Source organism: Bison bison, unplaced genomic scaffold (genome assembly GCF_000754665.1).
Source record: "Bison bison bison isolate TAMUID 2011002044 unplaced genomic scaffold, Bison_UMD1.0 scf7180017864531, whole genome shotgun sequence".
NCBI classification, from domain to species: Eukaryota; Metazoa; Chordata; class Mammalia; order Artiodactyla; family Bovidae; genus Bison; species Bison bison.
In genome coordinates, this window is record NW_011495081.1 from 9,497,891 (window position 1) to 9,513,262 (window position 15,372).

At 45.3% G+C, this 15,372-nt stretch overlaps 1 protein-coding gene across 4 annotated transcripts in view; it reads right to left on the minus strand.

Moving 5' to 3' along the window:
- Positions 1-15,372, minus strand: part of SLC1A2 (solute carrier family 1 (glial high affinity glutamate transporter), member 2) — a 139,041-nt gene that overhangs the window by 44,852 nt on the left and 78,817 nt on the right. For all 4 annotated transcript variants that reach the window (XM_010831858.1, XM_010831855.1, XM_010831856.1 and 1 more), the window contains exons 5-6: positions 10,527-10,695; positions 6,086-6,212 (exon numbers count right to left, since the gene is read on the minus strand). In XM_010831858.1, coding sequence (XP_010830160.1) covers positions 6,086-6,212; positions 10,527-10,695 — 296 coding nt within the window. The remainder of the gene's footprint in view (positions 1-6,085; positions 6,213-10,526; positions 10,696-15,372) is intronic.

Genomic DNA, 15,372 nt, shown 5'->3' on the forward strand with positions numbered 1-15,372 from the left:
TTTGCCATGAAGTGATGGAAAGATGCCATGATCTGAGTTTTCTGAATGTTGAGTTTTAAGCCAACTTTTTCACTCTCCTCTTTCACTTTTATCAAGAGGCTCTTCAGTTCTTCTTCGCTTTCTGACATAAGGGGGTTTCATCTGTGTATCTGAGGTTATTGATATTTCTCCTGGCAATCTTGATTCCAGCTTGTGCTTCAACCAGCCCAGCATTTCTCATGATATACTCTGCATATAAGTTAAATAAGCAGGGTAACAATATACAGCCTTGACGTACTCCTTTTCCTATTTGGAACCAGTCTGTTGTTCCATGTCCAGTTCTAACTGCTGCTTCTTGACCAGCATACAGATTTTTCAGCAGGCAGGTCAGGTGGTCTGGCATTCCCATCTCTTTAAGAATTTTCCACAGTTGGTTGTAATCCACACAGTCAAAAGCTTTGGTGTAGTCAATAAAGCAGAAGTAGATGTTTTTCTTGAACTTTCTCACTTTTTTGATGATCTAGCAGATGTTGGCAATTTGATCTCTGGTTCCTCTGCCTTTTCTAAATCCAGCTTGTACATCTGGAAGTTCATGGTTCACGTACTGTTAAAGCCTGGCTTGGAGAATTTTGAGCATTACTTTGCTAGATGAGTACAACTGTGTGGTAGTTTGAGCATTCTTTGGCATTGCCTTTCTTTGGGATTGGAATGAAAACTGACCTTTCCCAGTCCTGTGGCCACTGCTGAGTTTTCCAGATTTGTTGGCATATTGAGTGCAGCACTTTCACTAGGTCTTACTATGACAAATAAAAGAGTCAATGCATGTAAAATACTGGAACAGTATTAGGCATGTAGCAGGAATTTGGAAAATCTTAGTTATGACCTAAAATAATAATTATAATAATTATTACCTTCTCAATAATAGATACAGGGGAGCAATTGAAAAAGTGCCGAACATATAGCAAGAATTTAATAATTCTGTTATTAATTTAATATCCTAGTGGCTCAGACAGTAAAGAATCTGCTTGCAATGCAGAAGACACGGGTTCCATCCCTGGGTTGGAAGATCCCCTGGAGAAGGAAATGGCAACCCACTCCATTATTCTTGCCCGAGAAATCCCATGGACAGAGGAGCCTGGCGGGCTACAGTCCATGGGGTTGCAAAGAGTTGGACACAACTGAGTGACTAACATATCACCCACTAGCATTGTTAGATTAATAGCAATCTCCTCAGTGATGCTTTGTGCTATTATTACTACTCTTTTCTAAAATTTTTAAACAACTTTTTGTTTTACATCAGAGTATAGCCGATTAGTAATGTTGTGAAAGCTTCAGACAGACAGCAAAGGGACTCAACCATACATATGCATATATCCATTCTCCTGCAAACCCCTCTCTCATCCAGGCGGCCACATAACATTGAGAAGAATTCCCTGTGTATCCACTAGGACCTTGTTGGTCATTCATTTGAATACAACAATGTGTATGTGTCTATCCCAAAGTCTCTAACCATCTCTTGCCTCCATTCTTCCCCCTGGGAACCATAAGTTCATTCTCTAAGTCTGTGAGTCTGTTTTTGTTTTGTTCAGTTCAGTTCAGATCAGTCGCTCAGTCGTGTCCGATTTTTTGTGACCCCCATGAATCACAGCACGCCAGGCCTCCCTGTCCATCACCAACTCCCAGAGTTCACTCAGACTCACGTCCATTGAGTCAGTGATGCCATCCAGCCATCTCATCCTCTGCCGTTCCCTTCTCCTCCTCCCCCCAATCCCTCCCAGCATCAGAGTCTTTTCCAATGAGTCAGCTCTTCGCATGAGGTAGTCAAAGTACTGGAGTTTCAGCTTTAGCATCATTCCTTCCAAAGAAATCCCAGGGCTGATCTCCTTCAGGATGGACTGGTTGGATCTCCTTGTAGTCCAAAGGCCTCTCAAGAGTCTTCTCCAATACCACAGTTCAAAAGCATCAATTCTTTGGTGCTCAGCCTTCTTCACAGTCCAACTCTCACATCTATACATGACTGCAGGAAAAACCATAGCCTTGACTAGACGGACCTTTGTTGGCAAAGTAATGTCTCTGCTTTTCAATATGCTATCTAAATAAGTTCAATTGTATCATTTCTTTTTAGATCCCCCATATAAGGGATGTCATATGATATTTCTCCTTTTCTGTCTGACTTACTTCACTCAGCATGACAATCCCTAGATCCAACCATATTACTGCTGCTACAGCTAAGTCACTTCAGTCGTGTCCGACTCTGTGTGACCCCATAGACGGCAGCCCACCAGGCTCCCCCATCCCTGGGATTCTCCAGGAAAGAACACTGGAGTAGACTGCCATTTCCTTCTCCAATGCATGAAAGTGAAAAGTGAAAGTGAAGTTGCTCAGTCATGTCCAATCCTCAGCGACCCCATGGATTGCAGCCCACCAGATTCCTCCATCCATGGGATTTTCCAGGCAAGAGTACTGGAGTGGGGTGCCATTGCCTTCTCCGAACCATATTACTACATATGGCATTATTTCATTCTCCTTAATGGCTAATATTCCATTGTACATATGTACCATATCTTCTTTGCTCATTCACCTGTCAATGGACATTTAGGTTGCTTCCATGTCTTGGCTACTGTAAACAGCGCTGCAATGAATATTGGGATGCATGTATCCTATCGGATCATATTTTTGGGGGGTATATGGCCAGGAGGGGGATTGTAGGGTCATATGGCAGCACTAGTTTGTTATTTAACTATTATTACTGTTCTTACTATTGCAGAAAGAAGACTACAAAAGAACTCTGATGATTTAAGCCTTGAGGGTGTCAGTTAAGATGTGGTTGGCTGTTTTATCCAGAACCTTCTTATACACATCGTTATCAACTGCTGGCAAGGCAGCTGAAGAATGAAATAAATGTGTAGGATTGACATCTCACGTCATATTACACCCTCCAGACTGCTGGGCTGGATGTGGTAACCAAGCAGCTGTCAGAAACCATTCCGTAGGCCTTGCTCCTGACTCACAATTGCTCTTCATCTCCAGGGATATGATGTTAAATCTTTAGGAGTTTTGGTTTCAGTGAGGAGGAAACATTTTGATCCACACCCACTACATCCCTGGGGAGAAGGGAGGCTACACTTTATCCCATGACTCATTTGATTTCCTAGAAGATTCCTCCTGCTTCAAGGGCTCAGTGGAAATGACACGGCATGGATGAAGGAAGGAATTTTCATACACAACCCACATCATTGGCATCATAGTAAAGAAAACTGAGCTGCATACTTGAGGGTGCTCACTTTGCTAGGAATTCTAGGAAGTAAAGGCAGATCTTCAATGTTTAAAACTAAGAGGCCTGTTCTGCATTGCATATTCAGTTCAGTTCAGTCACTCAGTCACGTGCGACTCTTTGCGACCCCATGAATCACAGCACACCAGGCCTCCCTGTCCATCACCAACTGCTGGAGTCTACCCAACCCATGTCCATTGAGTCAGTGATGCCATCTAACCATCTCATCCTCTGTCGTCCCCTTCTCCTCCTGCCTTCTATCTTTCCCAACATCAGGGTCTTTTCTAATGAGTCAGCTCTTCGCATCAGGTGGCCAAAGTATTGGACTTTCAGCTTCAACATCAGTCCTTCCAGTGAACACCCAGGACTGATCTCCTTTAGGATGGACTGGTTGGATCTCCTCTCTCAGCTTTCTTTATAGTCCAACTCTCACACCCATACATGACTACTGGAAAAAACCATAGCTTTGACTAGACGGACCCAAAGCCTTTGACAGTGTGGATCACAATAAACTGCAAAACCCTGAAGGAGATGGGAATACCAGACCATCTGACCTGCCTCTTGAGAAACCTGCATGCAGGTCAGGAAGCAACAGTTAGAACTGGACATGGAACAGACAGGTTCCAAATAGGAAAAGGAGTACGTCAAGGCTGTATATTGTTACCCTGCTTATTTAACTTATATGCAGAGTACATCATGAGAAATGCTGGGCTGGAGGAAGTTTTACATATTACCATTTATTAAACTTTCAGCAAGCTCAGAATGGATTTAAAAGACAAAAGACTATTTTTTTTGGCCGTGAGTATGTGGGATCTTAGTTCCCCAACCAGGGATCGAACTTACACCCTCTGCATTGGAAGCATGGTGCCTTAACCACTGGACCACCAGAGAAGTCCTTAAAAGATATTTTAAAATATTTTTACAGCATGACATTGTGTGTGACTTTAAATCTTCACACAAAAGAAATATTTAGAAATCTAGCCTTGCCTGGGAAGTTGAAGAATCAATACAATAATTGAAAAGAACACACTATTGTACAAGAATCTTTTCCGTGTTTCCAAAGTCAATAAAGCAATGATCAGAACAGACCAGAACTATTAACTATGGTTCATGAAATCATGAGGAACATCTTCTTGATCTGAGACCCTGGGGCTTTCAGCTCGCCCACTTGTTCCTGAAGTTTTAGTAGGGATTTACTACAGGCACATCACTGTGTTTGGTGATAAAATACAAGTTGAGAACAGATTTTTTCCTTGTAAGGTGGGAAGTAAGGGCCAAGAAAAGGAAGAAGAGATGAAACAGGTGGAATTTCAGGGGAAGGAAAGTGGAGGAGGATTGGGGAGGCAGGTGCAGGGGGCTGGAACAGGCAGAGTGAAGGACTCTGTAACCCAGAATTCCCGTGGCAAACAGAACACAAGTGTTGTTTGGTCTAAGAGTGGTTTTACTTTATTCCCAGGTAGGCATACAGGACCATTGTAGGGATCTGAAATGAATACATGTAAAAATCGTTCTATCTGGTAGATACTGAACACGAGAAATTTCCAGTAACTGGAGGTGATACAGATCCCTTGTGAAGGAGAAGAAGCTTATGCTGTCCTGGGCTACCCTAGACTTCAGAACCACTGACCATAAACACACATGAGATGAAGTGGAGACAATACCACTTACATGATTCAAACAACAAAACCCCCACCCCACGTACACACCAAAGACTTTGAGATCAGTATAAACACCAGCTCCTCTTCTCCCTGGCTATATAATCTTAGGCAAGTTAATTCACCTCCATGAACCTCAACTGCCTTTTCTGTCAATTGGGAACCATAATACCATCTTTGCAGGGTTGTGGGGATTACACTTGAGAGGTACGAAGCACTCTCATGACTCTTGGCAGATAAAAGGAAAGCCAGAAAGATCATGATGATCATAACAATGTTAAAGAATCAAGATTTAGCGTCTCTGGACCACAGCTTTCTCTACTGTAAAACTAGAGGGTGGAACCAGATTTCCAAGAGCACTTAATCCTGTGTGATGGCACTTTTTCTTGCATGGCCTGAGAACTGCCTCTTATTTATTTATTTATTCATCATCTGTATGAGTCATGAGAACCCAGATCTAAGAGGCATTTCATTTTGGACACCAGAATACTGGAGAAGTGATTCTTCCACACACCCTGGGTCATGCCACATCCTTGGGATCTTGGCCCTATCTCAGTGCAGTGTATCCTGATATTGCTCAGATTCACTATTACTGATTGATATTTCCAGCTTGTCTGATTTTTGGTTTTTTGGTTTTGTGTGTATGTGTGTGTTCTTTTCCTCCAGGGCAGAGATGGGTGAACTTTTTATGTAAGGGGTCAAACAGTAAACGTTACAGGCTTTGCAGCCTATGCAGTCTTGGTCACAACTACTCAACTCTGTCTTTTAGCACAAAAGCAACCCTAGACAATACATGAGCAAATAGGTAGGATGGGTCCCAACAAAACTATTTATGGGCACTGAATATGAACTTTGCATAACCAAGTGTTGTGATTATTAATATTCTGGATTTTTTTTTCAGCAAAATAAAAACATAGAACCCATTCTTAACTCACAGGCCACACAAAACAAATGGCAGATAAGATCTGGCCCACAGGCTTTATAGTTTTCCTGCTCATTATCTATGGAAAGTTCCAAAAAAGAGAGTTCCATTCCTTTTTTTCAAAGTCTTTCCAGAGAAATCTTTCCTTGATTCATGCCTGCTCACTCTTTCCTGCTAGGAGGGTTCAGGGTCCTATGGAGACCCCATGACCACCTCACACCCCCACCACAATGATGTAAGAACAGATCCACTTACCACATGATCATGATCACTAACTTCATTACAATTTCATTCAAAATGTTGAAGAATTCCACCATCAACTTGGCCTGCTCGCCCATCTTCCCCATGGCAATCCCAAAAGCAATGAAAAACCCTATCAGACCTGTTGGGGGAATCACAGAACACAAAAGGACAAATGATAAGATATGTGTTTTCTTCTTGTTCGTAACCATCCCCTGTGTATGCAGCCACATTCTCACCACCGGCTACCCTATGAATTAAGCACTAAAAGACAGAAGTATTATGTCCCACACTGAAAATACCTTTCCCCTGCATAATTATGGCTTTCCTGAATATTTTCCACATGAGCAAGTTGAACTATAAGCAGGTTAGGTCCTTGGAGAAAATTAATTCATTTTCATTCCAAACTAAAAAGTATTCTCTTCTCTCTCTCCGCCCTACCACTCACTTATGAAGTCATGTGTAAGCAGATTCCATTAGTACATAGATTAATGATGAAAGGCTTGTTGGAACTTGGGGATTATCATGCAAGCCTTGGAGCCAATATTAGAAGAGTAGAGACCAATTAGCCAATTCAGTCTTTGCCAGGGTTATATCTGTATTAGTTTGGTGTTATCCCAAATTAATGCATGGTTGGTATATGTTTCACTCTAGGAAAATCCTAAACATGAAATTATTTTTCTATTGCTTATTTGAGAAGGAGGAAGAAATCTTGAAAAATCAAAGGGAAAGCAATGAGAAATCCAAAACAGCTGGGAAACCCCAGATGACCCAGTTTGTTTGGATTTAACCTGTTATTTATTAATTCATCATCATTTTTTCCATGGTCCAAACGGTTAGAACACTTTCTTTTTTATTGTGTGTGCTTTTTTTTTTTTTCAGAATCATAAAACTAGAATATACTCTTTGTTATTTCCTAGCCCCTTGGCCTTCTCCTCCTTTTACTTGATGTCACTTGACTTCCATCTAAGTGCAGCCCCACCCCAGCTCCCAGGGTCGATCTAATCCCAGGCCAGGAGGGTCTGGGGAACCCTGTCCCCACCTCTTGATGTCAGTGTCAAACTGCACTAAGTCCTGGACCAAGACCAACCGCCAACCTTGGATCTTATTTCTGTGTTGTCTTTGCCTCATTCTCTGAGTATCTGTCCTGGAAACCTGCCTGATATGTTAGTTCCTCCAAGGCAAGACCCAGCTTTCTCTCTCCAGAAAATTCTCTCTGCCATCACTCTCTCTACCCCTCTTCCTCAGCATCTCACCCTGGAGTCTCATCCAGACTCCCCCAGTGTCTGGGGTGTGCTCCATGGCTAACAGATGTCCCCATACTGCCTGTGGGGGGTGGGTGTCTCTGGATTTCTGATAACCAGTCATCATGTGCCCCTCAACTACCAATCTGTGATTGCCAATCTTCGTGCTCCAATGCTAATGACTTGCATGGACTATAAACCAATGTCATTGTTCCCTTGGCAACAGGCCCTTGCTTGCCCATCTGACTTATTTTCTGCCCTGCAGTATGGGCCATCCACTCTTCCTTCTCTCCCCTTCCTCTTCCCTCTCTCCCCTTCCTCTTCCCTACACCTACTCTGTCCCACTTTGGCAGACTTTACTTCTAGCCCCTCCCTATTATATCCAGTTTCCTATAGTGTCCATTTATGTCCACAGTCTTGAGCCATATCAAGGTAAATTATAGCATTATGATTTGATTCTCTTAGAGGAAAATTCTTTCTGTCCAAACTTCTGAATTTACCTTTTCCGTAGTTACCAAAACCATTCACTTCTCATACCAAGTACATATCAACCCAGATTGTTCAACTATCCTTTGCTGGACCTTCTCTTCTTCAGAAAAAAGAATCTAGCACTTGCACTGAAATTCTTAATCCATGATATTTAATATTTCCCCCTTTTCAGCTCTTAGCCAGAAAGATTAACTAGTGACTTACAAGTCAGTTTTGGCCATAAACACAAAGGCTTAATAAGAATTAGTGTGACCTAGAATTAGAGTGACCTAGTTCTGCAGTAACAGAGGAAATCAAATTTAGGCTCATCTCAAACCCACAGAGAGGAGTTTTCTAGGTGTATGGTGAGTGATAGTCTGTGAATATCATGGCTGAGAAAAGCTAGTGTCACATGCTTAATTCCATCTGGAAATTTTAAGAGAAAATACCCAAGGGCTCAAGGTTCCAAAGAACTAGAATAAAATAGCATCCCTGGCAAGGTCAGCAGAAACTGTCCATCTCCATGAGTATAAGAGAGAGAGATGTTGAAAGGAGTAATCTCTCACAGGAGTTGACTTAAGTGGTTGGGATTGAATTGAAGTGAAGCCTAGAGTAGTCTGGAGGTTTGGGGAGTAGAGAAATGAGTCTTTGAAGAAGTGGGAGGCTGGAACCGGAGTTTTTATCTTCACTATTGCAATGCTTGATCCTCGGGACTTTCCAAAGCCAAAAAAACAAGCAAAAACCAAAAAAAAAAAAAAAAAAAACCACCATCTCTGCCTTGGAAGACTATGGAAAGAACCTTATTTCAGCCATGATTTGTAAATGGGAAGTTTCTCAACAGTCTAACTTCCCTTAGCTTTCCAGGGCCTCAATCTGCACTTAGAAGCCCATGGCCTGCCTGTCATTTCCCTCTGTAAACACTGCCTCATTGAACTCACTCACTGGAACAGCCAGTGTTTTGTTTGAACAAAGCCCTCTTAGACTTGGTCACTGGGATTGAGCGAGTCCTGAATGGTGTTGAAACTCCCCAATACAGCCAAAGGTCATGTGACTTCCCAGAATCCACCAAGACCCTGGAAATGACCACAAAAAGTCTTCTGAATGATTCACTCCAGAGCCCTGACCCCATTACTCATGGCCACAGTACAAAACGGTGGGGCTACATTGACCGTGGGTCGTGGGGGGGTCAAGGGGAGTTGGGAACGCCTGAAAGGGCCCCAGATATCCGGACAGTGGCAAAGAAGAGCCACTCAAGGTTGGATGCGGAGGGTGTTTGCAAATCCTTCTCCTCAGAGGAACTCTCCCACTTTCTCCTTCCTCCTCTCGCCTCCCACTGATTGTCAACAATATTTATTGATCTTCTGTTGCCTGGCAACCTGGTCTGCTTATCTCTTCCCTCACTCTCACTTCCTGCCAGGTCAAAGAAAAAGACACTTTTTAGTGGTGGGGCAATCTTGCTGAGTCAACCATTCTGGATGAGTAAGGAGTACAGTTACCAAATTGAGGGAAAAAAAAGGACTACCAGATGAAATCTGAATTTCAGATAAATAATGCATTTTTTCAATACAAGTATATCCGGTGCAATATTTGGGACATAACCCTTTAACACTATCTGTTGTTTATCTGAAATTCACATGAAATGGGCACCCTGTATATTAGCTGACACCCCTACCAAAGAGACAAGGGCATTTGATCTCTTAGATGACAAAGCGAGCTCAATCTTTTCTAAAGAGCTCTCATTCAAATCCTTAGAAAGCTCGCTCTGCATGGATCAGCATATTTCTTCCACATAGATTTCCCATTTCTCGTACCTTATAACCAAATGCCCCTCTGTCTTGGCTTGGGGACACCATTCTAGCAGCGGACTGGGTTATGGTGGGGAATGGACCCGGGGGTGGGTGGGGAGTAAACTGAGTGGGGAATATCCTCTGTGGGTTTTTCCTACTGAGCAGCTCACCTTTAATGACGAGAGCAGCTCACATGAGAAAGCACACGGCACGTACCGCTGGGCCCACATGCACAATCTCACTGAATCCTCGCAATGATCTACAAGAGAAATGCCAACTCCATGCCCACTTTATAGATGAATCTTGAGACATAGAGGAATCTGTCCACAATTAGATAATCAGTGAATGGTCCATATGGGATCTAAACAGGATCCAAACTGGTCTAACTGCAGAGTCCAAGAACCCCTGTGATGGCATGCTCAGAAGTTTCCACACTTGGGGAAAGGGCTCCCCGGAATACCAGAAAGTTAAAACAAAAGCTTCTCCTTTTGAGAAGTTCCTTTTAGCACCAAGGCAACACTTCCCACTTCTAAAAGCACTGCCTTCTAAAAGACTGTGAGGACTGGGGTGGGACAGCTCCTATGCCTACACAGTCCTGGGACTCACACAAGGGTGGCTAGAAGAGAAAGAAATGAAAGACTCGGATGTGTAACCTCATGAAATGGAGAGTCAGAGAAAGTGACTGGCCAACACCAGGCAGAAAGTCGGGGGAAGTGCCCCGTGAGTGTCAGTCCCTCTCCTTCTCCGACTCCGGTCCCCACACGCTCCTGCCTTCTCCCTTGCCCTTCATCTCAGCTCTCAGTCCCAGTTACCCGCAAATCGCTCCCCAGAGAAAGCCTCTTGCTCCACCTACAGGACAGCAGGGCGACTGGCTTTCTGAGAAGGAAACCGGGAAGGCCAGCCGTGGGGCCCCGGCAGAGGTGTCTCCCGCAAGGAGGTGAAGACAAGGGTACTCGCCTAAGACGTTCATGCCGTCCTTGAACTCCAGGCCCTTCTTGATCACCACCTGGGTCTCCTCCGGAACCTCAGTCACAGTCTCATTCAATAGCGAGAGGACAGCATTGGTGGCATTGCCATCCTCGTCTGATGGGGGGGCCACCAGGACTTTCTTCGTCACTGTTTGGATCTAATGGGATGGAGGAAAAGAACACAAAGATGAGACGCTGTTAAAATCACCAAAATCCTAGCCAATTATGTGTTTTTAAATTCCTAACATGTCAAAAATAAGAAATGTCATAAACGAGATTATAAAATTGGGGAATATTTTATATGTCTGTGTTTGACAGGGTGATGCCTTAAGGCACAAATACAGGTGAGAAATGGCTGTCCTCATCCCATGGTAGGGACAGGATTTATAACATTCTCTTGTAGTTACTATGAGCAGTATGGTCAGTAATGGGACACAAGCTTTGAGCGGAGGGACGCCTGTCTGCTTCTTTCATTCCCGGGGAGACAACATCAAATATGAGACCCAGTTGGATGACCTGCTGGCCCCTGTGACGGGTTCTGGATCTGGCCAGGAATAGGAGGGTCTTGGTGGGGGTCAGATCAGCACCCCATGACCCACACGATTTGCTTCTCTCTGCCTGGTTTCCGTCACATGGAGTCTTCACAGACCCACTTTCACGTGGGCTCCTCCCAGAGCCTGGCTCTGCTGGGGATTTCCATCTGGCTGCCAGATGTGTCAGCCACCAGCAGCCCCCACAGCAGGGAGGTGTGAGGTGGGAAGACAGCCTCTCCTTCCGGGCAATGATACCAAGACTTGCTCCATGTTCCCCAAGCATCTCTGGGCCAACAGTCCCCTAAGAAGCTCTCAAGCTGTTCCTCGACATCTGGGGCAGCCATCCTATTTTCAAAGGTGCCAGGCACTCTGCATGCTGTGAAAATGCAACGTCTGAGCCCAGAGAATCACTACCTCCCTGGGCATGAAAATAGACGGCGTGCAGAATCCTAGAATGTCAGTGCCGGCACGTAGTAGGCAACAGATGGCTGAAGCCTGAATAGATACGGAAGAGGCATGGAGAAGTCAAGTGACTCGTCAGACGTCATAGAGTTATTGGGACTTCAGCTCAGATGCACTGACCACCCCCGAGTTCTTTCACCACCTGTGCTGCCTGCTAAACTATATGGACACAATCCTCCAGCAGCTGAGCCCAAGGGTAAGCAAAGCTGAACAGATCAGCTCTCCTAACTGGGAGAGGGAAGTACAGCGTACATGCCTTGGGGCGGGGCAGTGCTCTGTGTTCCAACCTGACAAATTTATATATAAATTTCCCATGCACTTGTGCTGGGAGAGGAGCAGGCCAGCTGAATGTGAGCAGGCAGCTCACAGCCCCCTTGGCCTGGGCAATGATGGCCCAAAGGGAGAATGCAGGGGGGAATCTGAAGGAACACCTCCATGGACAACAGAGTCATGTGCCTGGGGACAAAGTGGGGACCGTAGCCAAATACAGGCCTATTCTGAGAAGGCTAAAAAAGCTAAAGCTCAGGAGTAATGGCCATGTGTGTGCTCAGCCACGTCAGTCTTATCCGACTCTTTGTGGCCCCATGGACCGTAGCCTGCCAGGCTCCTCTGTCCCCAGGACTCTCCGGGCAAGATTACTGGAGTGGGTTGCCATTCCCTTCTCCAGGGGATCTTCCTGATCCAGGGATCAAACCCATGTCTCTTGAGTCTCTTGCATTGGCAGGCGGATTCTTTACCACTAGCGCCACCACAGCCAACGGCCTGAATGAATGGTGGCCTCCAGGATCAGGTGGCCAGGTATACCACGTTCATGTGACATCTGTCTACCTCTTATGTCAACAGGAGCCCCTCAAGACTCACAGGGCTGAGTAACCCTAGGACAGAGAGCTAGTAGTTACTAAACCAGGATTCAAAGTGAGTTCTATTGACTCCAAAATACAGCTCCCAAAGAGCACAGGTGAGTGGCTTGAGCTGGAGGCCAGGTGCTAGGGATGCTACCACTGAGATGGGGTTCTCTGCCTTTCTTTCTGGCAATGCCACAGTGGTCTAAGCATTCTCTGTCTTCCAACCCTCTTCAAGACCCTCCTAAGCCATTGGGATTGCCCATGGGTTAAGCTCCCTTTCCTCTGGGCTGCCCGGAGACTGGCCTACGAAATCTGCACCCTCCCTCAGCCTGAGGTAAAATATTCCACATTTTTTTTTTTTCCCGGTAGTCCTAACCCAAAGGGACCATGTCCTTGGGCTTCGCTGGAGGATGAAGAGCTCACTCCTCATGTGAATTTTGCCAGTGGAGGGGTGGATCCAGGGCTGGGCAGGGCAGGGAATGGCCCGATCGTCTATCCTGGTGCTGCCCCCCACCCCCCAGTGCCCTTTGCTCAGAGCAGCAACATGCAGAGATTGCCCATCGACCAGACAGCTCAGGAAGCGTGAGCATGGCTGACACCACAGAACTCTCCTCTAGCTCATATCCACAGCTCTGGGGGCCCGCCTGCTTCTCAGTCCTGCCCCAGTCACTCAGACAAAAGAGGCTCCTTCTTGCATGGAGCATGGTCGTGATTGGGTACCGGAGGGAAACCCAGATCTGTCCCTCTCCCCTCCCTCCGATACTGCTCCCACCCCAGGTCTCCTACCGGCTTGGCCTCCAGCTGCTCCAGCTCCAGGGAGCTCTTTCCAAAACGTTAAGAATAGACTTGGCACCTGGTTGTGTCCATCGCCCCAAAGCCAGCAAGCTCGTCTTTCTAAACAGGCTGGCTGAGGGGCAGGGGCATTAGAGAGAGGGTACCCAGAAGCACCCCTTCCCTAGCCTGTTTCATTCTTTTTTTTTAATCTGTGACTGCTTGCAGGACAAAGAATGTTTTTATTGTCTTAAATGTATTTATTTATGGCTGCACTGGGTCTTCATTGCTTTCTCTAGTTGTGGTGAGTTGGGGCTCCTCTTCTTTGGGGCGTGAGGGCTTCTCGTGGCCGTGGCTTCTCTTGTTGCGAAGCACAGGCTCTACGTTATGCAGGCTTCAGTAGCTGCAGCACTCGGACTCAGCAGTCACGGCGCATGGGCTCAGCCATGCCGTGGCACATGGAATCTTCCCAGACCGGGGGCCACACCCATGTCCCCTGCACTGGCAGGCGGACTCCCGTCCACCACACCATCAGGGGAGTCCCCTAGTCAGTTTCTGGTCACTCCCCACTCAACTTCTCCTGCCTGGGACGGTTCCTTTAATATAGCTCCTTGCTACAAGTGCAAGTGAGCCTTGCAATGAGCCATCCAAAGTGGCCTTGGAAGGCAGAGACCTTATTCCAGATTCATCCAGAGTGCAGTGGCTCAGCAGTGGGTGGCAATGGCACCTTGAGGGCAGCTGGGAATGCAGACTTCTCTTCTCTGTAACCTGTTTCCTAAATTTATTCTTCTGTGAGTCACTGGAAATGGCTGAAGGAGGTTCCTTGGTTCTAATTTACTTCCAACCAGGGCTAATGGGAACTGAGGTATATTCTAACCTAAACTAACTTTGGGTCTAGACGGCTGGCTGTCTGTTGAGGGGGGTCTGGGCAGCTGACTCAGTGGATTTACTTGAGAGAGGCTAGGATTTGGGACCCGGGACCCGGGACCCTTTGCTGCCATGCTTGCACCGAGGCAAATGTCTCCTCAAGCAACGGTAAAAAGAAGCTCTCAGGGACTAAAGACAACTGCAGGCATGCACAGTTGAGGCAAATTATGAACAACATAATGCAAAAAGACCCAAAACCCAACTGCCACTTCTGAGGTTTCTGGAACAAAAGCAGGGTACCAGGCATGACCCCTGCACACAGCACCACCAAGGGAGTGGGCAGACCACCCAAGGCACCCTACTGGCCTAACCCCTGGACTACCCTACCCTCACCCAATTTAAGGGACCCGCTTGTCTTGCACCCCTGACCTCCCCCAACCCCTGCCCCCCGCCCCCCCCCACACATTCAGGGACAGAGCAAGAGAAGCTGTTACTTGTTCTCACTCCCTCCAGCTGCAGCCTGAGGTCAAATAAAGCCTTGCCTAAATTTCTCGTCTGACCTCTTATCAATTTCTAGAGTCTAAGAACTCTGGCCAGTAACATATCCAGCAGAATCAACATTTTTTAAAAATTGTGTGTTAAAAAAACAGATATGCGTGTATGCAGTTGGTAGGAGTATATACTGTGACAAATTTTGTAGGACCATTTTTTATAACATGAGCAAATTCAAAATATCAACTCTTTGGCAGGGCATGTTTTACTTCTAAAATTTATCCTTTAGAAATACTACACAACAACAGAAAAAGAGATGGCACTAAAACACTGTTAAACAAGAAAGTAGAATGTAACACTGTATGTATGATGCAATATTCCCAGATCGATATTTTTTTATTCTATACACACATACACAATATATATGTGACAAATATATATATATATATATATTTATAGGAGGAAACATGAGTAGCCTAGGGAAGGGACATGGGGACTTGAATTTTTACTTTATGTGCATTCAGAAATTTCTTTAAATTTCTACAATCCTCAAATATTACTTTGTCAATAGTATTAATTTGATGAATACCCAATTACTGGGCCCATTCTGGAGATTCTGATTCTGTAGAACATAAATAAGCATTTTGAAATGGACCATACGTGGTTTTGCTACATTGCTAAGATCGAGAACCACCGAACTCTAGAGGGTTGTGGGCAAGGGTGATAAAAATGTGCCTGTGGATGATACAGAGACAAGAACCAAAAAGAAGAAAAAGAGACAAACAGGAAAAAGGAGAAGAGAGATTCCGGAGCTAAATGCTATTAAAAGTACTGCAAAAGAAATGGAAGTTAAAAAAAAAAAAAA